Genomic DNA, 26,443 nt, shown 5'->3' with positions numbered 1-26,443 from the left:
GTTGTTTCCACTTTTTGGCTGTTAGGAGTTGATGCCAATATGAACATTCATGTCAAAGTTTTTGTGTGGACATATGTTTTCAGTCCTCTTGAATATATACCTAAGATTAGAATTGGTAGGTCATATGGAACTTTACCTTATGACTAACTGCCAAACTGTTTTCCAAAGTGTCTCTACCATTTTACAATTTCATTAGCATTAGGGCAATTTCTCCACATCATAATCAACAGTTCTTATTGTCTGTCTTTTTTATTTAAGCCATACTAGTGTGAAAAAGAATTTGCTTGGTTCCCAGACAAAGGTTAAGATGTGGGTCTAGTTCATAGGTAATTATGGATTGGGAGATGAGGCAAGTAGATAGTTCTGCATAAGTTCAAGGTTCATTCCTGGAAGAAAGACCAACTCTTGTTAAGTGGATTGTGCCGGAGTCACTCAAATGTGAGATTTTTAGGAAGGATAAAGATGAGACCATTGACTCTTTGCTACCCTTACCAGAAGCCCAGAGAGATTGATTTATCCTGTTTAAGCTCACCTGCCAGAGAAGGCAATGGCACCCCACTCCAGTACTCTTGCCTGGAGAATCCCATGGATGGAGGAGCCTGGTGGGCTGCAGTCCATGGGGTCGCTAAGAGTTGGACACGACTGAGCGACTTCACTTTCTCTTTTCACTTTCATGCATTGGAGAAGGAAATGGCACCCCACTCCAGTGTTCTTGCCTGGAGAATCCCAGGGACAGGGGAGCCTGCTGGGCTGCTGTCTCTGGGGTTGCACAGAGTCGGACACGACTGAAGCGACTTAGCAGCAGCAGCAGTGTGTGTGAAGTGGTATCTCAGTTGTAGCTTTGGTTTGCATTTCTCTAATGACTAAACATATTGAGCATCTTTTCATGTGCTTATTAGCCATTTGTGTATCTCCTTTAGAGAAATACCTATTCAAATCCTTTACCTATTTTTTAATTGGATTTTTTTGTCTTTCTATTATACAGTTGTAAGAGTTTGTTTACAAGTTCTTTGTCAGATATATGCTATGCAGCTATTTTCTCCCAGTCTGTAGGTTGTCTTTTTATTTCTTGATGGTGTCTTTGAAGGTCAAAAGATGTTATTTTTTTAAAGTCTAGTTTATCTGTTTTTTCCTTCTGTTGCTTGTGCTTTTGGAATTACATCTAAGAAATCGTTGCCTTATCCAAAGTTGCAAAAATGTACTCCTGTTTCCATTTCACTCTATGATCCATTTTGAGTAATTTTTGTATATAGTGGGAAATAGATATTCACCTACAGGTTTTTTTTTTTTTGCATGTTTGTATTCAGTTGTGCCAGCACCATTGGTTGAAAGACTATCCTTTCCCTATTGAATTGTCTCATAGCCTTTCTAAAAATCAGTCAACCATATATGTAATGGTTTATTTCTGACCTCTCAGTTCTATTTTATTTATTGTATGTCTATCATTATGCAGTACCACACTGTCTGAATTCCTGTAGTTTTACAGTATAGTTTTGAAATCAGTAAGAACTTCCTTCTTTCATATCTTGCTTGTTTTTGCCATGCTGGGTTCCTTGCATTTTAATATCAATTTGCAGATCAGCTTCTCAGTTTCTGCAAAAAAGGCAGCTGGTGTTTTGGTAGGAACTGCCTTTAATCATTAGGTCAATTTGAGGAATATTTCAATTTTACAGTCTTTCAATCTTCAGTCTTTTATAGTCCATTGAATGTTTTTCCATTTCTTTGTGTGTTTAATTTCTTTCAGCAATGTTTTATAGTTTTCAGTGTACAAGTCTTGCACATCTGTTGTTAAGTTTATCCCTTTCTTATTCTTTTTGATGCAATTGTGAATGTAATTTTTTCTTAATTTCATTTTTTATTTGTTCATTGCTAGTGTATAGAAGGAGAAGGCAGTAGCAACCCACTCCAGTACTCTTGCCTGGCAAATCCCATGGATGGAGGAGCCTGGTAGGCTGCAGTCCATGGGGTCACTAGGAGTCGGACACAACTGAGCAACTTCACTTTCACTTTTTACTTTCATGCATTGGAGAAGGAAATGGCAACCCACTCCAGTGTTCTTGCTTGGAGAATCCCAGGGATAGCAGAGCCTGGTGGGCTGCCGTCTCTGGGGTCACACAGAGTCGGACACGATTGAAGCGACTTAGCAGCAGCAGCAGTGTATAGAAATACAATTGATCTTGCAACCTTGATGAACATTTATTAGTTTTTATAGTGTTTTTGTGAATTCCTTAGGAGTTTCTATGTATGAGATCATGTCACTGCAAATAGGGATAGTTCTACTTCCACTCCAATCTGGAGGTCTGCTGTACAGGAAAGTGACTCAGTTATATACATATATACATTCTCTTTTTCATTATGGTTTATCACAGGATATTGAATATAGTTCCATGTGCTATACATTAATGGATATTTTTTATTTCTTCGTCTTACTTAATTGCATCCACAAATGGATTGAATTTGGGTGAAAAACATTTTTTTCTTTCAATATATATAAGATTTAGTACTGGTGTATTCAAACAGACCTAGAAAGATTTTGTTGGTATGACTCATAAGAAATGTGCTTGATGCAAACACATTTTGAGAATTATTGTGGAACTAGAAATCCATTTAATATTAATGTGAATGCAGGTGTGAAATTAACCTTTGCTGGCTAGCATTGTAGTCCATATATGTACAGTACTGACATCTATGGTGGTTTCTAAAATACAGGGCCTCCAGGGAATGGGATATACTTATTCTGGTTCTACTTCTCAATAAGTAAGAGCATCTGTTCTGCTGAGAGCCTATCAGATCAGATGTTCTCCTAGCTGCTCGAGATACACTGACCAAGAAAGATGAGGCCTCTCTCCTCAGGGAACTTATATCTGTTGAAAGATACAGACAACAAGTAAACAAGTACATAAAATGATTCTAAACTATGATAAAGACTTGAGAAGGAAAAAACAGGGCGATAGAGTGGTAGTTTGGGCAGAATTGTGAGTACTTTACCTAGTATCTGAGTGGGTGACATTTTAAGAGAGATTGTTTAAGATGAAGGCAACCATGCAAAGAACCAGGGGCTAATGTTTTAGGCGTCAGGATTAGTAGGTCCAAAGCTCCTGAAATGAGCATCACTGAGGAATAAAAGAGGCTCCTGGAGCTGGGACATGTGGGCAGGCAGAAATTAGAAGAAGATGAGAGCAGAGAGGTAAACAGGCCCAGATCATACAAAGTCAGGAAGGACGTGGTAAGGAGAGTGGCCCTCATGCCAAATGCAGTAGTAAGTCTCTGAAAGTTTTTAAGCAAGGCGATGACATTTACATTCCATCTCCTTTGGCTTCCTCCAGAGTGGATGCAATAGGGCAGATGTAAAGGCAGCGAGGGCAGTTGAGGCAGTACTCTTGATAGTTCAGAGTGGAGATGAAGAGAAGTAGCAGATTACTGGAATAATTGGGTGTAGCACTGATGGGATGTAGAAAAAAGGAAACAGAATCTAGGATGCAACTTAAGTTTGGGACTTGAATAGTCAGACAGTTGTATCATTTACTGGGCTGTAGCAGATTAGATGTATCTGAGCCATCAACTTAGTCATCAGGGTACCACAATCAGGCACTGTAAGTGGACATCTCATTGAAAATCTATGCTCTCTGAAAGTGCTGACGTGAAACAACTTTATGACAACAGTAAAAGGCTCTTACAGAAGGAGGTGCAGGAACATTGTCTTCCTATTCCCCTGATATGGAAGAGTACTAGTAATTCTGAAGGAACACTTACTGAAATTGATTTGCTAACTGCTTGGTAAACTTCTTTCTGGCAATGTGTTATTCATATTTTAATAGAGTTCTCTATTATTAAGTTCAAATATTTTTAATTAAGAAAGAAATACAGCCCTCTGGGTAATATTGCAATCATATATATAGCTGGTAATTAAACTTTTCCACATGTATAACTGCATTCAAATAATTTTGAATGAATCATTTTAAACCTGCAGATGTCATTGTGTGCATCTTAAAACAAATAAACAAGACCTTTATAGCAATCTTTGTGGTTCCAGGAAAAGTTAGAGCTTACTTAAGAATTATTTCATAAGAAAGACAAAATATGCTACCAATCACAAATTCAGGTATTTTCTTTCTTTAAAAAATGCTTTACTTTTATAGAGAAAACATTGTAAAATGAATCATATATAATGAGCTTAATTTTCACATTTCCATTTTTGAAAATCAGAACTGAATTATGGAAAGGCACTTTTTAAAAAAGATATTTTAGGCTGTGATATAATGTGAGCAAATTTTTCTTTTAATTTTGAAGTCATTTTTTGGATAATAAAAAAGGATTAGTTACCTCCCTGATAACTTGAGTCCCAGTATTGGAGCAGTGCATAACTATCTATATCTAAAAATATCATATATTTTTAAAGTTATGACAGTTTGCTATTCAGTGCAATTTATGCTCAGAAAACTTAAAAAAAAAATAGAGTTCTATATTTGCATTTTCTAAGAAAAGTTATGACCAACCTAGATAGCATATTCAAAAGCAGAGACATTAGTTTGCTGACTAAGGTCCGTCTAGTCAAGGCTATGGTTTTTCCTGTGGACATGTATGGATGTGAGAGTTGGACTGTGAAGAAGGCTGAGCGCTGAAGAATTGATGCGTTTGAACTGTGGTGTTGGAGAAGACTCTTGAGAGTCCCTTGGATTGCAAGGAGATCCAACCAGTTCATTCTGAAGGAGATCAGCCCTGGGATTTCTTTGGAGGGAATGATGCTAAAGCTGAAACTCCAGTACTTCGGCCACCTCATGCAAAGACTTGACTCACTGGAAAAGACTTTGATGCTGGGAGAGATTGAGGGCAGGAGGAGAAGGGGACAACAGAGGATGAGATGACTGGATGGCATCACTGACTCGATGGACATGAATCTGAGTGAACTCTGGGAGTTGGTGATGGACAGGGAGGCCTGGCATGCTGTGATTCATGGGATCGCAAAGAGTCAGACACGACTGAGCGACTGAACTGAACTGAACTGAAGTTACCCTTTGCTCAAAGTGAAACCATCTGTCTCTCTTTGAATTTGTCATTCAAGTATATCATTTGCAGTTGTCTTTCCAACAATACCACATTGTTCAAAGAATTCATAAATGTCTTTCTGACCCTTGACTTGCTTCAGCAACAGCAGTATTCCAGTGTTCCAAAACACCTGTCTTGGGGGCAGGTAACTCTGTATATCATACATCATCCTGGTCCAGTTGTGCAGACTCTCTTAGGGGTAACTCTCCCTCCTGCAGCAGTTTCCACCATAGGTACCCACTGACCTCATGCTTCCCTGAGCCTTCCCCCTTGCGGCCTTTAAGACCTTCCCCAAACAGGGCTCTATGTCATATCTACCCACATTTTCATTCTTTACAACAGATAAATCAGGAGCAGGGGACACCATGGTTCATAGCCCCAGCTCAAATCACCCAGACTTGATTTGAGTCCTAGCTTTGCTTTTTTTTAGTTATGTGACCTTGGACACATTTCTTAACCTCTTTGTACCTTGGTTATGTCATGTGTAAATTTGGAAAAAATAACAATACTTACTCCACAGGGTTTTTGTAAGTATTAAATGAGATAGTACATGTAGAACACTTAGCCCATAATCCAACAGGGTATTTCCTTGTTATCTATTGCTGAGTAATTAGAACCTTTCAAATTCAAATCAAATTCCCAAAACTAATTATTGAGACTGTTCAATAGATGATGACTATATATGCTTCTTGTCCTTTGCTTATAGTTGAATCAAGTGTTAAAATATGAGTAAATTAATTCCGCTAGGTAATGTGTTGATATTTTTTCAAGGATACACTGAAGAGAGAAAACTGTTTAGAAGCGGGATGTGGTATCTCTCCAGTCCTTACCCAGAGACCACCCTCAGTGTGCCTGCCATGTTCCCAGAGCTGAATTGGAGATGCGTAGCTTCATGATTGATAGAGCGAATTGAACTTGGGCAGGACTAGTAGCATTTCATAAACCATAGTGTTATCCATGGGAAGAAAGTTTCATTTATTAAATTGGACATTCCTGCCAATTTATAGTCTTTGGGAAAAGAGTCTGATGTTTGATGTTTTGTTGAAGCTGCACTCTTTCCTTGTCTCCAAAAAAAAAAAAAGGTCATTATCTCAGTCTTATCTGTCAATGTATTGCTGGGGATATTGCTGAAGCTACAGAATTTGGTGATTAAATAACATTTGTGTCACCAGTAGAAGTATTTGAATTAGACATAGAAATTTCCCAGGTGGAACGCGTCTCTAGCCCTCTGCCTTCTTTTTGAATATTTTTCAGTCTGACTGATATATAGTGTGGTTTGTTTATTTCACTTTCTTTGTATCTAGCGTCTAATTTAGTTGTTCACCAGGGCAAAATGGTCTCGAGTAGATGTATGTTAAGTTACATTTAAGATCCAGGTGATGATATGGAATTGCAAAAGTTATTAGGATATGTTTATATCTCCATTTCTGAGTAGTTATGCAAACAATATGCCAGTTACTTTGATAAAGAGGAGCAGTTTCAAATTCTCAAAAGTTGTAGCTAGAAAGTCTCGACAAAAATTGAGACTATCAGAAGTATGAATCAATGAGAAGACATTAGTGGTTTAACCAACACACTTTGGCATTTCATTGTCAGTTCTTCAATATTCTAATGCTGTGGGTTAGATAGCATCCTACTAGTTACATGTTTATGGAAGAAATCCATCTTCTTTGATATCTTGGTTTTCCTAATTCTAAAAAGGAGCAAATTAAATAAATTTGTCATTTTCTTACTGTATGCAAGAGATACTAGGCTATTTTCTAAGTGCATTGAGATCGAGGTCTTTGATCTCAATCAGTCAGACTTGATTTGAGTCCTAGCTTTGCTTCTTTTTAGTTATGTGACCCAGACGCATTTCTCAACCTCTTTGAACCTTGGTTATGTCATGTGTAAACTTGGAAAAAATAGCAATATTTATTCCTCATGGTTGTAAATATTAAGTGAGTACATGTAGAACACTTAGCCCATAATCCAGCAGGGTGGCTTTAAAGATCAGGAGTACTTGCCATGTGCCAGGTTCTCTACAGGTGTCCCGCGCTATCTCCAGTCTCCATCTTCCCCCTTGAGAGGACTGACTTATTTGACAGACAAGGAAGGAGAGAGATTTGGCTTGTTTACATAAAATAAATGACAAGGCAGAGTATCAAACCCAGGAATTCTGGCCAGAAAAGCCTGTAACTCCCACCACGCTGGACCATCACCCCTAGTTAAAGACCACTGAAAAAATTCTGTGATCAGGTGGCAACTTAACTTCTATTGCCACTTAAAGTTTTGTAGTATTTTAATGTGGTGATACTGCAGATATTGGTTTATCTGTTGTTACTGTTTTACAACCAGTTGTATATTCTAAACAGTTCAAACTTATCTAAAGGTGTCATTTTCCCATTCCAGAAGCATCCGTTGTCTTACCTCTGCTATTTTCATCTCTATAAGAAATCTCATTGTTTTCTTCTTGATTCTTTAAATAATTTTTAAACTACCATTTATTGAATGGCTTTATGCTTATTCAGTGTACAAAGCAACAATCACCTTGTAGATGGCATATCCTTGGGCATAATATAAAACCTCTTCAGTTTGCTGTTAGTAGATTCCTTCTAGTCTATTATTGTTAAAACTTAGAAGTTAAATGCTGGAAAATTAAAAATTGTTTATCAGTTGTTTAAGGTTAATAAGAGTTCAGCTGTGTTTGTCAGAGATTTCTTTCTGAAAATTAGCAAGCTGACTACCAAGGCAGAAATGTATGAAGTGTATTTCTTTTTAGGTCATGGATTAAAAGACTTGTATACAAATTTAGCACATGAATATAAAGATTTTTTTTTCTTTAAATCCTTTCATGCCAAACAAAAGAGAGAGGAGAGCCACATATACAAGATAGAAAGTTATTTCTTTGCAAGGAATGTTACCACTATTGGATTTAATTACCCAAGAATTCTTTACCTAAGACATTTTGGGAGATTAGTATTCCTGAATAATGAAGTATGGATTGAGTGTCTCCAGGTCACATGCCAAAATTTTTGTGACAGACATTTCAGAGGCATCTTTGGGTTTGGTTATGCCTATGTCCATGCGAATGCTGTCAACGTAAAACATGATCTAGGTTCAGACCAGTTGGTTCTTTTGGATAGACTGACTCTTGATTTACACTGTGCAAGTTGACACTGCATCTCTTAAATTTAGCAAAGTTTTCCAAGTTGTCCTGTGGCTTAGTCCTTAAGTTTTGATTTATATCTTTGCACGGTGAAGACTCATGGTAAAAGCTACCATACATTGTGAATGAGTTGTGTGCGCAAGTATGTGCCACCTACAGCTCGCGTTTGTGGCTTCTGTCTTCTCTTCATTCCTATTGGTAGTGGACTGGTGCCCCCGATGAATCAGAGCAAACTCTCCTGTGGGATAAGTAGCTTAGGAATTTGAAACAAGTCTTCAAGGAGTGCACATTGGAGAAGAGATGTTCTAGAACACTAATTTAGCATCAACTATTAGTATTAAAAATGTCAGTATAGAGATTAAACACTGTCTGCAAATAGCAGTCAGGAGGAGATTAATCTTCAAATTAAAATGCCAATTTAAAATTTAAAATTAGTTTTGGAAAATGGACTTCTGCTTTTCTTGCTGTTGTGTTGAAGTTCAAAAAAACTTCCAAAACTTTCTAATTACATCTTTTAAAACTGTTAACAATAAATACAAATTTGAAACTACCATGATACTGACTCCCAGCCACACTTACAAATTGCCTTTTTTCCTCCTACTGATACAGTCCCTAGTAAGGTACCAGTGATTAATAACTAATCACTTCCTAGGAAATCTCTTTTTGATTCTTAGACTTCTGTGCTCTTTTTCACAAAGAAATATGCATATCATAAACACAGACTGTGATAGATTTTCACAAACTGAAGGAACTGATCATCATCTGAATCAAGAAAGAAAACAGTGTCAGCTGCCCAGCAGTCCCACTGTCCTCCCTTCCTGTTACCATCCTGGGCTTTCGCGCCCTCACATCTACCCCCTACCCGCCAAGATTAGTTTCACCAGTGTATGCTCCTTTACGTCTGGGTTCTCTGGCTCAGCATTTCTTTTGTAAGAGTCAGTATATCACTCATTTCAATGCTATATAGTGCCCTACTGTGTGGCTCTCATACCATTTATTTACCCATTCTACGTTGGTGGGCATTTGAGTAGTTTCCATTTGGAAGCTATTAAAATTATGTCTTGTGATAGAATCCTAGATTTTTTAATAAGACTTGGGCAGGGAAGTAGAAGCCATCTGGTCTTATAAGATTTAAGTTAAATTCTAGGTATTTCCATCTTTGTTACTTTGGAACAGTATTATAGATTTAATTTCTAAAACAGTATATATTTAAGTAAATAATGCTTTCTATGAATATGAGCTCTGTATGTCTAGCTTGCCCCGTGTTTTCTTGCCTGATGCTTAGAATAGGCTTCCCTATCATGCTTCCAATCAGTCCTTCAATGCCAAGCTTAAAGACCATCTCCTCCATGATGCCTGACCCTACAGGAAATGACCTCTCTCTTTTCTGAAATACCAGACTATTTGGTATATCTCCCTTTTCTCATGTTACCTTTCATATCCTATTCTAAGAGTCACCATCCCTTTTGTAGTAGTAGTGCCTTTCGAATCTTGGTGTAACCTAAAAGAATACAAAGAAGATTGCTTGTTAGAGCTTTTATTAAGAGTTTTTACCACATGATGTCCCCTGTGACCTAGGTATCAGGCACTGTCACAGTGCAAACCCGATTCAGAGTCTCGAAAATGTTACAGGCTCCAGAGTGAGAATAATGACCCAGTTTTCTCTCAGTTCTATTACTCTCCCATCCATGTAAAACAGAAGGAACTTGGTCATCTCATTTTGTTAACCCATGGCCATGTCTGATTCTGCCTCTACACCGCCATTGTAAACTCAGCCTTGTGTCCCGCTCAGTTCAGTAGAGTTGGTTCTTACCACAAATTCTAAAGGCAGAAGTTTGCTCCATTAAGCTATTCCACTTTAAAAGCTTGAGAAGACAGATTAAGCGGAGGGCTTCAAGTTGAAAGATTATTTTTGTTTGTTGTGTTTTATCATTTTGCTGGAGTTACCAGTTTTCCTTTTAATCACTATCAAAACTCTGTGTGATTATTAATACCGTACCTCAGTATATGTTTCCTTACTGTATACTCATTTCTTTAGAACTCTTTATCCCTCCTAGATTGTAAGACCTGTGAAAGCAAGGGCCACATCTGACCTTTGTAGCTTCACAGACTTAGGATCCCAAAACTGTCTGAAAAAAGATCAGTGAAAGTGAATGGATTGAATGGCTTTATAAGGGAAGGACTTGCCTGGGAATCTAAGCACAGCTGAATTATATAGCCCTGAGCCCATTACCTGCTCCTAAAATAAATCTGATTGATATTGTCTCCCCTCTGTCCTACAAGGATATTTTGAGACAAAATTGGATTATACATAACAGTTTGAGCCTTTCAGAGATGGAATTACATAAGGCACTTTGCCTCTTAGGAGTTGCGTGATTTAGTTAGATGACATCTTCTGCTGGGTCTACTTTAATGTGAAGACCTTATTGCAAGCCTTTGTATATATATAAATGACTTAGCCTTCTGGGGTTTTGGAATGGTTTAAGAGATTGCAGATCAAGAATATATCAAGGAACCAAGTTAATTACCTCTCCGCCACCAGTGGCTCTATTCATGACCCTGGTGTCTCTGCTCACTTTTGGTTTTGTGAGGCTTTTTCTAATTTTGCTGGGCAGTTGCATCTTAGTCACATCTCTGTTGTAATATTAATCATGATACATTATAATAGCCTGATTTTTTTAATCGAAGCATAATTGCTTTGTAATTTTGTACAAAATTTTGTAAACTTGTACAGAATATGTATAAGTGACATAAGTATGTGTCAGTCCTGCTCTCTCAGTCTGTGTCACCCTCCCCTTCCCCACTGTGTCTACATGTCTGTTGTCTGTGTCCCCATCTCTTTCCTGCCCTGCAAATAGATTCATCTGTACCGTTTTTCTAGATCCCATATATATGTGTTGATACCCCAGTTTATAACACCTGTTATCTCTCCCTTTCCAGACTGTGATCTCCATGAAAACAGAGATGTGTCTCATTTTCTTTATTCTCCTAGCTCCTAGCATAGAACAGAATAGATGAAAGGGCCCAGAGAAAATGAGAGGAAAGAATAATAACAACAGGGCATAAATCATAAATTTGGAGACACTTAGTAGAGCTGTTTGTCAAGTACTGTGCTAAGCATTTGATACTCAGTATTTTAGTACACTGAAAATCCCATGAGTTATATACTATGCTCCCATTTTACAGATGAAGAAACTAAGGCATGGAAAGATAAAGTGATTCTCCCAATCACATACAGCTGGTAAAAGGTGAAACCAGGGCCCAGACTCAGATCTGTGTGGCTTAACCACTGGCCCGTTTGCTCTTGTTTTTCTGTCCTAGCACCCAAGGTTGTACCTCAGGCACAGAATAGCCTTGTAGATTAAATAAATAATATGGATGAATTAATTATACTAAGTACATATAAAAGCTTTATTCTTAATAAAAATTGTGAAAACAAAATTTCCTTTTTCATTTTAAAAGCATGTATTATCTGTGCATACTTTTGTGACATGTTGGACTTCCCTGGTGGCTCAGTGGTAAAGAATCTGCCTGCGATGCAGAAGACCCAGGTTCGATCCCTGGGTCGGGAAGATCCCCTGGAAGAGGAAGTGGCAACCCACTCTGCCTGGAAAATCCCATGGACAGAGGAGCCTGGCGGGCTACAGTCCATGGGGTCCCAAGAGTTGGACACAACTTAGCGACTCCACCACCACTTACCACCATGACATGCCAGAATGTTTAGTTCCACTTCTTGACAGAAAAACTGAAAGGCAGAAAGTCATGTGTTTATTGTTGATCCCAAAGTCAAATGGCTAGTCTTTCTTTCACATCTGATTACTGAACTACTTTTTTTTCAGTTGAAGTATAATTAATTCATATACCATAAAGTTCAGAAGTGTTTAGTATATTCAGGACATTCTGTAACCATCACTACAACACAGCCTACTTTCAGAACATTTGCATCACCCCAGAAAGAAACCCCTTACCTATTAGAGATCACTGCCCATTCGGTCTCTCCTCAGTCCCTGGATAATCACCTGTCTCCCTTCTATCTCTGTATACTTGCCTTTTCTGTATATTTCATATACATAAAATCATATAATCTGTGACCTTTTGTCTCAGGCTTCTTTCACTTTAGCATAATATTTTCAACATTCACCCATCTTGTAGCATGTATCTTTATGGCTAATAATACTCCATTGTATGGATAAACAAAAATCCATTCATCAGCTGATGAACATTTGGTGGTTTCCGCTTTGGGGCTGTTATGAATAATACTGCGAATGCACATTCATATGGAAGTTTCTCTACACACATATATTTTTAGTTCTCTTGGATATATCCCAGCAAGTGAATTGCTGGCCCCATGGCCCATGTTTAATGTTTTGAGGAACCACCAAACTTCTCCAAAGTGGCTGCACCATTTTATAATCACAACCAGTGATGTATGAGGATTCCAGTTTCTCCACATCCTTGTCAGCACTTGTTACTGTCTATCTTTTGTATTATAACAGTCCCAGTGGATGTGAATGGTCCCTCATTGTTGTGTTGATTTGCTTTCTCTAATGACAGTAATGTTGGGCATCTTTTTGTTTATCACTCCCCTGTTTATTTTGAACTTGTTTTTATTTTTCTCTTTTTAAAGTGCCTTTTTTTGGAATATAAACTTTGTTTTTCTTCTTGTAATATCTGTTTTATTCAAAGAAGTCTCTAAGCATATTAAATGCTCATGGACTCTATTACTCATGACATCTATTAAGGGTGCCAAGCTGCTGAAACCATGAAGTATAAGAATTTAAGTGAGTTTCCACTGGCAACTTCGCAGAAAATCTCCACATCACATTATTAGATCACAGGCTTTCATAACCCCAAAGTTATGAGGATGATGATGCTTTATTAAAAAGCTTTTAGTGTCATAAAAACATTAAGAATTTTTTTCAATTGCTATTTTCTTAACCTTTTACATCCCAATGAGGCAGAAGAAAAGACAGTAGTTATCTCAAAGAGTCATCCAAGAAAACAAATTTAGAAATTTGAATATCTTAAAGAGTCTTATGTGTCATGGAAAAACTTTTTGAGCATTATCACTGATTCCAGATGTACAAAAGTGTTTCAAGTTTGTTTTCTTTTTTGTTGTTGTTATTTTTTTTCAGATTTTATTTTATTTTATTTACAATACTGTATTGGTTTTGCCATACATCAAAATGAATCTGCCACGGGTATACATGTGTTCCCAATCCTGAACCCCACTTCCACCTACCTCCCCATACCATCTCTCTGGGTCATCCCAGTGCACCAGCCCCAAGCATCCTGTATCCTGCATCGAACCTAGACTGGCGATTCATTTCTTATATGATATTATACATGTTTCAATGCCATTCTCCCAAATCATCCCACCCTTTCCCTCTCCTACAGAGTCCAAAAGATTGTCCTGTACATCTGTGTCTCTTTTGCTGTCTCACATACAGGGTTATCATTACCATCTTTCTAAATTCCATATATATGCATTAGTATACTGTATTGGTGTTTTTCTTTCTGGCTTACTTTACTCCATATAATCGACTCCAGTTCCATCCACCTCATTAAAACTGATTCAAATGTCTTCTTTTTAATGGCTGAGTAATACTCCATTGTCTGTATGTACCACAGCTTTCTTGTCCATTCATCTGCTGATGGACCTCTAGGTTGCTTCATGTCCTGGCTATTATAAACAGTGCTGCAGTGAACATTGGGATACACGTGTCTCTTTCAGTTCTGGTTTCCTCGGTGTGTATGCCCAGCAGTGGGATTGCTGGGTCATAAGGCAGTTCTATTTCCAGTTTTTTAAGGAATCTCCACAGTGTTCTCCATAGTGGCTGTACTAGTGTTTTCAAGTTGTTTGCCAGTCCTGGATGTAAATCACACTGCTCATTCATATATGATGTTAACATTTCAGCAATGTTGAAGTTAATGTTAGCTACCAAATTTGGTTTAAGCCAGAGAAAAGGGAAGAGGTTTGAAAATTCCATATGCCAGTTTCTTCCCTGTACATTGAAATAATATTTATACTAGCCTCTGCAGATTTATAGTAGTAGACTTGACAGATTACATATGTATAGTAAAGTCCATATGAATTTAAGTGTTTATGGTAGCTCTGAGGTCTTGCTGGCTTTCAGACCGTACATGTTCCCATCTTCAGTTCATATTTTATTTGGTGGCTTTTAACAACATTCGTTATCTTCATTCTTACTGTTAGTTGAATTTATTTGGTCCTAGTGATGAAATTTATCAATTCTCTTATAAACCATTTTTTTGAAAGGTGATTTTTTCTTTTACAAAAAGCCATTTTGAATTTTTGTTTATTTAGTCAGTCCTCAAATACTGGTTGGGCTCCAGGTGTGAGAAATACAATGGAAGTAAGACAGTCGTGGAGCTTGCCTTTGTAGCACTCACACACTACCTGTGGACTCCAAAACCAGTTAGGTAACTGCGGCTGTGATGGTGCTAAAAATGTACACTGTAAGACTCTCTGAGAGCACATAATGTGGAGGAACTGACCCAGTTTTGAACTGTCGGGAAAAGCTTTTCTGAAGAAAAGCACATGATCTGGGCCCTAAGGGACAGCTGGGCATTCACACACAAGCACTGGTGTGTGCACAGGCACTAAGGCAAGAGTGGGTTTGAGGCTTCTAAGGACCTGAATGGAGGACAGTGTGAAGTCAGGAGAAGACACGGTGAGGCAGCCGGCAGGGGCAGCATATAAAGGCCTGTTAAGCATCTGGGCCTCTGTCAGTGGGGAGCCATTGTAAGGGTTAAGGCTGTAGAATAACACTTACGGAAGCCCATAAAATTAAGAAAGGCCAAGTGACTCATTGCTCTTTCAATTTCTTCTCTCTGGGTCAGGAGTATGACTGGAGAAACTATCAGCCCAGTGAGATTAGTGAATCTGAGTTGCAAATGCTCGCCAGCCTACGGCGGCAACAGAATGAAGAACTGGAGGACACTGGAGCTCCCTATGGCCTGAGCGCATCCCAGGTTGACAACTGTAATGTCAGCATAAGCACCAGCAGTGACGACACAACCACGTGGAACTCCTGCCTGCCACCTGTGAGTCCAGGGGTTTGCAACTTTGTTTACTGCCTTAATCAGGGATCTAGCCTCTCTGTAACAAAGCCCAGCCTTGCCTGGGAAAAGTAGGGCTGAATGAGAACACTTCCCATGAAAACTGTTCTGAAATAGTGTTGTAATACTGGAGGCATTGTCTTGTTCTAAATTATCTTATTTATCTTCAGATAATGAGCTTCCCTGGTGACTCAAACAATAAAGAATCTTGCCTGCAATGCAGGAGATCCAGGTTCAATTCCTGGGTTGGGAAGATCCCCTGGAGAAGGCCCTGGCAACCCACTTCATATTCTTGCCTGGAGAACCCCATGGACAGAGGAGACGGGCAGGCTTCAGTGCATGGGGTTGCAAAGTGTCACACTACTGAAGTGACTTAGTTTGCACCTTCAGATAATGTATGTTAATTGTGCGGTGAGATATAAAACCCTACATGAAAATGAAAAATAATAATTTTACTGCGCTGCTAAGTCGCTTCAGTCGTGTCCGACTCTGTGCGACCCCATAGACGGCAGCCCAGCAGGCTCCCCTGTCCCTGGGATTCTCCAGGCAAGAACACTGGAGTGGGTTGCCATTTCCTTCTCCAAATTTTTTTTTTTTTTTTTTTTACTGTAGACTCTAGGTATTTCATTGCATTCTCAGCTCCCTAGCACAAGCCCTGGCACGTAGAACAGGCTCAATATGTGTTTTAAAAGTATCCGTTAAATGAATGAACAAAAAAGAAGAGACTATAACTAAACCAAGTATAGCTTGGATATGGTGGCAGAAAAAAACGTTTTTGGAAGTCACCGGATTTTTGCTGACTCCTCCCTGTGTCTCTGGCCATGAGAGGCATTGCAAGTACTTCAGCAGCTTATACTATCCTGTATGTTATACGGTTAAAGCACTCTTAAATGAGGCCCTTCATTTTCTCTGTAGAGTAGCAGGTGGCCTGGAGCAGGCCTCTGTCTGTCTGTTTTTCAGTTGAAGAAACTAAAGTCTGGACTCAAGCTTCCATACCTGCTCAGTGGTAGAGCCCAGAACAAATCCAAGTGATTATACTCCATCTATTCTTCAGTACAATCCTCATGGATCTTATGGTTTAATTGAAAAGACAAAGCAGAAACATTCACAGAACAGTCAGTCACAATGTAAGAAATGTCATGGGGCAGAAGAATAAAATCATTATAATAATAATGGTAATTAGAGCTGCCATTTCTTTAAGAACCTAAAAGCATTTAAGATCTCCATAGACCGAACAAACATTTACTTATAATGCTACATTCAATATCAGATCAAACATATTAAAATGCACTTTCAAATCCAGTAGTAAATATAGTTTTTTACCAGACAATTTTTGAAAGAAAATATAAAACTGTAAGCACCTTTGATTCATGCTTATATAAAATAACATAAAGAAAGGTTAAGTTTAAGTGTAATTAACAGTGGATAAGTTATGTTTTAAGTATTGAGTTAAATATCAATTTTTAAGTTTTCATTTTCTATTTTAAAGCAGTTCTTTTTTCCAGATCTCCACCTTCTTTGTAGCTCTTAGAAATCTCAGTGGCCCTGACACTAGCCCTTGTGTTTCTCACTTACTCCTTGCTGCTATCCTATGTGGTACGCGCTATTGAGTTCCCTTTTTCAGTTGAGAAAACAGACTCTTGAGTAAAGTGACACAGAACTAGTTTGGCATGATTCTCAGTTCTAAGCTTCTAGCTTCCATGGTATTGACTTCTTGATATGTGACTTAATTGTCAAATGAGTGCTATGAATATCTAGCAGAAGTTGCGATTTCTACTCTAGAGAGAACTTCCTAATCACAGATGAGGAATACAAATTGGTTCTAAGGATAAGGGGTGGTGGGGGCGATGATATTAGTTTTTCTTTAGTATTCTTTTTACCACCTTGACCACTCTCCAAGTTGGTCTTGCCTTATTTAGCTGTGTTTTCATTAAACTGAATGATCAAGCATACATAACACTTCAAGCAACCTTGGGCCCAAAGAGTACCTACCCACCCAGAAAAACATACCCCTGTGTGCTGGTTACTCAGAGTACCCTGATAGCCAGAGCTAAGAACAGAAGAGTAAGTTGCAGATTTTTGCCAATGCAATTTACGGTGGAATGGAAATACTGCCTTTCTTATAAAATATTTCTTAGCAGCCATTTAAACCAAAAGTAACAAAGAGAATAGTGGCCTTCTGAACAAACTCATTCTGTCATGAAGTAGCTCAGAGACCCAGCATTACAAACGGCAAGCTGGAAAGTGATTATTCAAGACTGAAAAGGCTGAACTCTTAGTTGCCCTGGATACCATGTCCCCAGCACTGTCCTGTTGTGGCAAGGACTGAAGTCCCCATGCCTCACAACTACTTTGCTCTAAAAGTCTACAGCTGAAAATAACCATTGGTAATGAACTTAATAGCCCCTCTAGTTGACCAAATAAGAAATTGAAAACAGTCTATTTTTTTAGACAGAGAAAATAATTGAAAAACCTACCCTTGGTATTCATAAGATATATTTATTATTCCATCAAACTCAGTCTATTTCAATATTGGAACTATCAACAAATGGAAAATTGCATTCCTTAATGAATTCTGCATCTTGTTGCTCGTATAGAGTCTAAATAGAGCAATTTATAAGAACTACTGTGGTCTTTTCTGGGAGCTCATGATTTTCTTTTTAGAAGTGGTACCAGGGCAATGAAAAAGAAGCGATGGAAGAAGACATAACTTCATCACAGTGATATCCTGCTTTCCTTTGTCACAGTAAAGGCACCATCTTCCACACTGACACTCAAGCCAGAAATTTGAGAGACATCTCCACTTCTGCCACCCCTTCATTTACCACACCCAATTGGTCTCCAAATCCTGAGAATCCCCTCTCCTTTTTACCTCTTAACCCTCCCTATCTAATACCATGCTCACATCAAAAGTGAGTCTGCCTGCAGTGTGGGAGACCCGGGTTCAATCCCTGGGTCAGGAAGATCCGCTGGAGAAGGAAATGGCAACACAATCCAGTATTCTTGCCTGGAAAATCCCATGGATGGAGGAGCCTGGCAGGTTACAGTCCATAGGGTCTCAAAGAGTCGGACACAACTGAGTGACTTCACTTTACTTCATCTAATACCGTAGCTTTGGTATTTCATATCTTATACAAATTCCCTCATCAGTTTCCTAATACTAAGGTGCCTGCAATCCAAGCACTATAGCGTGGTAGTTAGGAGCATAGGCTCTGAAGTCAAATTGCCAAGGTTCACATCCAAGCTGTGACCTTGTCAAGCACATGGCACTGTGTCTGAGACATGATAAGCAATTAATAAATTAAGATTAGTTGTCATTATTATTGTCATTATGACTCATGCTGCTATGAATCTGATATGATCTCATCCCTACATGAAGCCCTTTTGTAACTCCTCATTGCCTCTTTAGCCTGGCATACACAGTCCCCCCACCATGATCTGAGACCTGCCCCTCTCCAGGATCATCTCTCACTGCTCTCCACCTTTCTCTCCATGCTTTAATCCCAGTGGTAATCCGCTAAAGGCACTTTGCATGCATCCTTGTACCTTGTACCAGTTTATCTCTTAAGACTCAGCTCCAAAACCTTCTGTAATCCTCCTCCAGGCTCACTGACAGAGGTAGCTTCCTTTCCGTCACAAGAGCCAGGATTATCTCCATGCTAACACTCACCGCAGCCTAGCTTGTCTGTCCCACATTAATTCATCCCACATATTTTCTGAGTGGTACAATCTTCTGTGGACTGTGCTGGGGATACAAACAAGTCTTTCCTCACCCTTGAGATACTGTTCATACTATTCATGGGGTTCTCAAGGCAAAAATGCTGAAGTAGTTTGCCATTCCCTTCTCCAATGGTCCACATTTTGTCAGAACTCTCCACCATGACCTGTCGCCTTGGGTGGCCCTACACGGCATGGCTCATAGTTTCATTGAGTTAGACAAGGCTGTGGTCCATGTGAGTAGATTGGTTAGTTTTCTGTGATGGTGGTTTTCAGTCTGTCTGCCCTTGGCCAACATCTGCTGGATCATCAAAAAAGCAAGAGAGTTCCAGAAAAACATCTATTTCTGCTTTATTGACTATGTCAAAGCCTTTGACTGTGTGGATTACAATAAACTGTGGAAAATTCTGAAAGAGATGGGAATACCAGACCACCTGACCTGCCTCTTGAGAAATCTGTATGCAGGTCAGGAAGCAACAATCAGAACTGGACATGGAACAACAGACTGGTTCCAAATAGGAAAAGGAGTACATCAAGACTGTATTTTGTCACCCTGCTTATTTAACTTATATGCAGAGTACCTCATGAGAAACGCTGGATTGGAAGAAGCACAAGCTGGAATCAAGATTGCCGGGAGAAATATCAATCACCTCAGATATGCAGATGACACCACCCTTATGGCAGAAAGTGAAGAGGAACTAAAGAGCCTCTTGATGAAAGTGAAAGAGGAGAGTGAAAAAGTTGGCTTAAAGCTCAGCATTCAGAAAACGAAGATCACGGCATCTGGTCCCATCACTTCATGGCAAATAGTTGGGGAAACAGTGGAAACAGTGTCAGACTTTACTTTGGGGGGCTCCAAAATCACTTCAGATGGTGACTGCAGCCATGAAATTAAAAGATGCTTACTCCTTGGAGGAAAGTTATGACCAACCTAGACAGCGTATTAAAAAGCAGAGACGTTACTTTGTCAACAAAGGTCCGTCTAGTCAAGGCTATGATTTTTCCAGTAGTCATGTATGGATGTGAGAGTTGGACTATAAGGAAAGCTGAGTGCCAAAGAATTGATGCATTTGAAATGCAGTGTTGGAGAAGACTCTCGCGAGTCCCTTGGACTGCAAGGAGATCCAACCAGTGCATCCTAAAGGAAATCAGTCCTGAGTGTTCATTGAAAGGACTGAAGCTGAAACTCCAATACTTTGGCCACCTGGTGCAAAGAGCTGACTCATTTGAAAAGACCCTGATGCTGGCAAAGATTGAAGGCTAGAGGAGAAGGGAATGACAGAGGATGAGATGGTTGGATGGCATCACTGACTTAATGGACATGAGTTTGAGTAAACTTTGGGCATTGGTGATGGACAGGGAGGCCTGGCATGCTGCAATTCATGGGGTCGCAAAGAGTCAGACACGAAAGAGTGACTGAACTGAACTGAAAAGTCTTGAGATACTCACCATATTGGAGGTAAACAGCTCACTGTAAGAGAGTGATAATAGGATATCATTATTATGATAACAAGAGAGTGATAATAAGATAAAGAGATGAGGGAACACGTGCGAGGGAATAATTAATTCTACTTGTTGGTTTCAGGGATTTTTTCACAGAGAAGGCTGCAGGTAAGCCAGAGAATGAGTGTAAGCTCATCACATAAAGAGAGGAGAAAAGGAATTTCAGGTTCTGAAAAGGAGCAAAATCAATTGTCTCCTTTAACATGATTACTTCCTCTTAGTACCTTTTTTCCTCCATTACCTCAAACAGGACTTGAATTTTTGCTTCCCTCATAATCACTGCCCACCCCTGACCCAACAACACTGCTGCTTCCTCCAGCTACACTGCAGCTCACACATCATGGCCCTGCCTTTTGTCCACATTCTGTTAGCGATGCCATTACCCATATCCTCTTCTCTGCCTGGAGACCCTCCTTCCCTCTTCTCTACCTTGAACACTCCTGTGTTTGAAGGCCCAACTCAAATGTCCCATCTTCATGAAACCCTCTCTCCTACATAGAATTATTTTCTTTCTTCTCTGGCTCCCAATCTTTGGTGATAACACTTAGCACATCAGGTAACCACTGTCATCAGCATCCCTCGAGCCTGGTTCTGAGCTCCTTGAAGGCAGGACTGTGCTGAGCACAGGGCCTAGCATGAGGTCACACTCAGCGCTGGTTGTTAGTTATTTGGTTGAGTAAATCAGTCAGTAATATTAAAAGATTCCTTTTTTACTCTAAGGTAGTTTAATCAAAATTCCAAAATAAACATCAGCTGTACTTTGCTTAAATAAGTCCTGAATGATGCTGGTAGTATTTTACATTCAAGATTTAATAAATGGATATTAAATACACACAAAAAGGAAAAATCTCCCTTTGGGCAAGGCTTGGTGATAGTAGTTTAGAAAGAAAATTTAGGCAGGTCACATTCAGTTTGGCATCTTTACTTAATGACTTCATACACATTGCAGTCAAACCAGGAAGCCTACAGAGAGTAAAACAAGTCTTTAACTCTGTTGTGTTTACTGCAAGCTTTGGCTTCTCAGCTTTCCTCAGCATCTGTGCAGTTCAGAGTAATATGTACTATTTTAAAAGTGTTTAAATTAAAAATAAATAAATAAATTAAAAAAAAATAAAAGTGTTTAGTTATAATAAGTTAATCGTTTAAAAGTATAATTAAGTGTAACCATATTTCTCATAGCAAATTGGCTTTTGTAGGCATCTCTTGCTAAATAAATCAAACCTACTGAGAAATCCATTGGCATTTGACAGACAAATTTTTCAAAGTTTCTAACTTAGAACCAAATTCAATTAAAACAATACTTTTCAACTTCTGTGGAAACCAGGCTGCAAGTAATCAATTTTGGAAGGTTCTGTTAGGAGTAGCCCTCATGAGATTTATTGAAAAACTGGGCTCTAGGCAGCCTTTGGAAGAGAGCTAGAGTTAGTTATAATGGATTCTTAAGTGAATTTTATTTTGGTGAAGGATTTTGACTGATAGGAGCATAAAGCTATGTCTTGAGGAGTGTGTGTGTGTCTGTGTGTGTATGTATATGTGGTATGTGGTTCCTTTTCAGGAAGAGGAATAGCTGTTAATGGAAAAAGTGACAACCAAAATAATTTAGACTCTCTGTCAGCCAACCTGGTCTCAAACCCCAGCTCTGCCTTTTGCTAGCATGATCACCTATAAAATGGGAATTGTAGAGGCCCGTCATCGTGTGGGCATGGTGGGAATTGATCGTGTGCTTGGAGTGTGTGTGCTTGGTGCCTCAGATAATGAGCTCACACTAACTGTGATTTGCTGCTCCCCCAAAGATGCTCTCCTCAAAGGACCACTTGAGTGATCAGAAAAGATTGCTAGGATTTTTTCTCTTTTTGTGACCACTGAAGGCTGTAAGGGTGGGCTGAGATTCTGGTGTGCTTATTTTGCTGTGAGCTTAGCATTCAGACTGACCCCTCAGGGCTTGACTTAACTCATTGTTCCAATGTTTCGTTATTTCTCTGTCCTGCCTCTAATCTAAATTGAAGAAAAGCATGCCTCATGTGATACTTTGTAAGCAGATGCCTCAAAGCCATCCTTCCTCTAAGTTAATTCCCATGACCTAATATCAAGCACATAAGTCTCCTCAGCTTGTTTAAAAAAAAAAATCTTCGCATGCATCCATCAACGCGGCATACTGCAGAGCATAATATTTGGAGAAAAATGAGGCAAAATGCACTTAATAAAATTGCAAGCATATGGTGAAGTTCTGAGAGGTTATTTATGGTCTTGATTAACCTTGCAACATTTTTTTGCCATTTTCATAGGTTTTAACATAACAACAGAAAAATATTTCCTTTACCTTTTAACATGACAGGATTATCTTATCTCCTGTTCTTTAATTTAGCCTTCACTTCTCTCCCTCACCCCAAAACGTCTAGTAGCTTGATCATGGAAAAGCAGAGCTTCTAGTGCTCAGTGGCAGTTCATTTCATGCGTGGTGTTTTCCCGACTCGAGTGCATAGCAACAGCGCCACCCAGAGGACAAGGTCCCAAGTTTCTGGATCGGTTCCATTCCTAGGCTCCTAGACGTATAGTGTTTTTCGCGATGGTTGCTGGCTGTTCTGTGTACAGTATGTAGTAAACTAGTATTTCAGGCTCTTTCTAGTTAATAGGTCTTACTTTGTCCTGATCTACAGATTCATTAACTTCGCAGCTCTCTTTGGGTATAATGAGTTTTCTTTTAATCCTCCTGAACTAAAACCATTAAGTGGTTGATTGTGCTAAGCTGCAGATAAATCAGATGAGCAAGCTGTTCTTTATACCACTATAGAAATGATAGACTAAAACTAATATTGAAGTCAGTGTAATATCTGCTGTCAGGAGAAAATATTAAAATGTGCGAGTTGTTCTGTGTTTAATGACTATGAAAGTCACCTCATGAAATAAACTTTTCTCGTTCTTAGAGGATTGTCTGTTTTATCTTATGTTGTCCCAAATTAAGCAATGTGGCAAAACATTTTCTTTGATTTTAAATATATAGTTACATGTCATAAGAATGAAATCAAATGAATTTAATTTATGGTAAGGAGATAGTCCTACATATATCACATACATGTATTTCAGGACCACTTTTTCTTCCTGCCATTAACTGAACTGCGTTTGTCATATTTGTTATGCAAACCTTATTTATGTACTGATTTAAGTGAACCTCTGAGCTAGATTAAGCCCTGCAGCTTACTGATGAAGAGGGTAAACTGACGAATGAGACTGGATGGGCTCAAATTCTGGCCCCACTATTTCCTGACTGGCATGACCTTAGGTTAACACCCCCTTCTTCCAAATGATCACTCCACCCTCTGGAGAACAGAAATGCTTACAGAGTCCTATTTCCTCCTCCTTTAGATGCACTTGTTAATCCTATCTATTTCATAGAATTGTGAAAAAATTGGAAAAAGTGAAAGTAAAGTAACTCAGTTGTGTCCCATTCTTTGCAACCCCACAGACTGTAGCCTACCAGGCTCCTCCATCCATGGGATCTTCCAGGTAAGAATACTGGAGAATACTCCAGGAGATCTTCCCAACCCAGAGATTGAATCTGGGTCTCCCGCACTGTAGGCAGATGCTTTACGTTCTGAGCCACCACGGAAGTCCAACAAGGATTTAACACAGAGTAAGTGCTCAATAAATAATCAGTTACTACTATTATTATTGTTGTCTTGGTTATTTGTAGGGCTTCCCTTGTGGCTCAGCTGGTAAAGAATCCGCCAGCAGTGCGAGAGACCGAGGTTCCATCCCTGGGTTGGGAAGATTCCCTGGAGAAGGGAAGGGCTACCCTCTCCAGTATTCTGGCCTGGAGAATTCCCTGGACTGGTCATTTGCAGGTGTTCGTTATTATTCCTCTGCTGCTTCTTGCTGAATTCCAAAATTTAAAAAATGATCTTTTTTTTTAACTGGTGCTTTCATGGAATGTTCCCTACCTAGAAGTAGTCAAAATTGGCTTACTGTTGCACATGTACAGAAGCATATCTATTCCATTTGGGGATGGGGATGTTTGGCTTCAGACAGTTCATCTGTTAACCCTGCCTCCACCCCCATCATGTTCAGAGAACTGTTAGAAACAATTAGGCCATTCTGATGTGGGCCGGGAAAACAAAAAGACATCATTGAAGTGAAAGCTCTGCCTTTAGAAAGCATTAAAAGCAAAGTATGGGAACTGAAATATCTTAAAGGAGCTTTTTAGCTGCATCATTGCCATAATCCCTTCCTATCCCTGAACGTGATTATGAAATTAGAAGACATGTACAGAGAGGGAACTGAGGCCACCCAACTTTGTATCGCACCCCCCTGAAAGCAAGACTTGGATCCTTCCCCAACAGAGTCATTAGCAGTTGGGGTTTGTGTCAGTTTTAGCAGTTGCATGTATGGGTCAGAATGCTTTACCATGATATGCTATTATTAAATTTAAATAAAACATTTGGGGGTAAAAACTTAGTTTTGAATAGTAAAAATTAAGTTAAAGAATTGGGTATTCAGACCTGGTTCCACCACCTTGCAATTATTTTTAACTGAATTTTTAAAATTTACCTTTCTGTCTATTCATGTCAGTAGTCCTTATTACTTCAAAAAGTTTACACTGATTATTTCTCAGTTTTCTTACACTTTAAAATCACTGTGAATGTGAATCTTTTATGTTAGTGTATTTTTTTTTTTTACTCCTTTTATCATTGTGTCTGTTTTATAGAAACATGAGCAAACATGGAAGGGCAGTCTGTATAGTCTAAGTGAGAACTCAGTCACAAACCAAATAGCATTCTGTAACCATTTCTATTCTCCAGAGAGTGGAGTGAGTCATTTGGAAGAAGGGAGTTGTGGGACAGGTGTAAAATAGAATTAACAGCATAAAATTAGGAAAATGGAAATTTATCTGAATAGCAGAACTGTGATGCTTAGAGAGTTATTTAAATGCTTCAAAAAGTAAATAGGCGGAGATCCATTCACTAGAGGCCCGAGTACAGCTGAAATTCTGGATGAATACTAATGAATATATTACTGGGAGTATTTCTACACCACTGTGAGTTGGTCTAGAGAACCTGTTAGGCCCTTTGCTTACTAATTCCTTTTTTGCTGTGAAATAATAAAGCCTAAATCATAGTACTAAATTTTACTTGCAAAGTGCTGGAAGTCTTATTTCTCCTGTGAGATCAAATATGTCTTGTGATATGTTTTTCCTTCTACTGTTCTCCCAGCTGTTTTTCTTATTACTGAAATGGTGATGTATTGATATTGGTTCAATTACCAAACTATCTGAGCACATTTAAATTCATGGTGCATCACAGATAGGCTAAATGACTGTGATTATCAGACAGGGTGTTTGATTTAAAGAAACACTTCCAAGAGATTATGTATAGAGAAAGACAGTTTAAAGAATTCCCATCACCCATGTCATTAATATTTTAGGACCCATTAAATTAAGGAATATGTGGGAAATAAGGAAATGTGCCTTTCATGTACAGGCATCATTGCCACACTGTTTCCTTCAGCTGGGGTCAGCACTGTGGGGCCACATTATGGCTGAGAAACCTTAACATCAACCCCGTTAAGTAAGGTAGTAACAGAAGTCCTTCGAATGCAATTCAGAAATGTATACCAAATTCCAAATTGTGATGAAATGAGAATGTTAAAAATGGTTTTCATATTAGAATTATATGGTTGCTAACCACATAAAAGAAATACTTTGAGGAGATGTTCACAAAGAATTTCTATCAGATATAATGGAATTTTCTCCCTTTATAGAACAAAGGAAAAATATCAAGTTACATTGGAGGCAAGTGTTTAAGGCTTACATGAAATGTAGTTGTTTAGCTATGTTTTGAAAAAGGTAGTAACTTAAAGATTTCTTGTGAAGGAGAAAATTCTGATTTCATATTTTTGTTAAGTATTGGTATCAGTCAGTTCTTTTGGTTCTGTGATTAATGCTTGAGGTTC

The 26,443-nt window shown here is 38.8% G+C and overlaps 1 protein-coding gene and 1 non-coding gene across 3 annotated transcripts in view; both read left to right on the top strand.

Moving 5' to 3' along the window:
- Nucleotides 1-26,443, top strand: part of CFAP20DC (CFAP20 domain containing) — a 263,974-nt gene that overhangs the window by 172,073 nt on the left and 65,458 nt on the right. For both annotated transcript variants that reach the window (XM_040246530.1, XM_040246529.1), the window contains one exon: nt 15,059-15,262. In XM_040246530.1, the coding sequence (XP_040102464.1) occupies nt 15,059-15,262 (204 nt within the window). The remainder of the gene's footprint in view (nt 1-15,058; nt 15,263-26,443) is intronic.
- TRNAR-GCG lies at nt 11,696-11,766 on the top strand. Its single transcript has one exon. It is a non-coding gene; the product is annotated as a tRNA-Arg (tRNA).

Source organism: Oryx dammah, unplaced genomic scaffold (genome assembly GCF_014754425.2).
Source record: "Oryx dammah isolate SB20612 unplaced genomic scaffold, SCBI_Odam_1.1 HiC_scaffold_9, whole genome shotgun sequence".
NCBI classification, from domain to species: Eukaryota; Metazoa; Chordata; class Mammalia; order Artiodactyla; family Bovidae; genus Oryx; species Oryx dammah.
The sequence above is the reverse complement of the archived record's forward strand: the minus strand, read 5'-3'. Positions and strand labels throughout refer to the sequence as shown.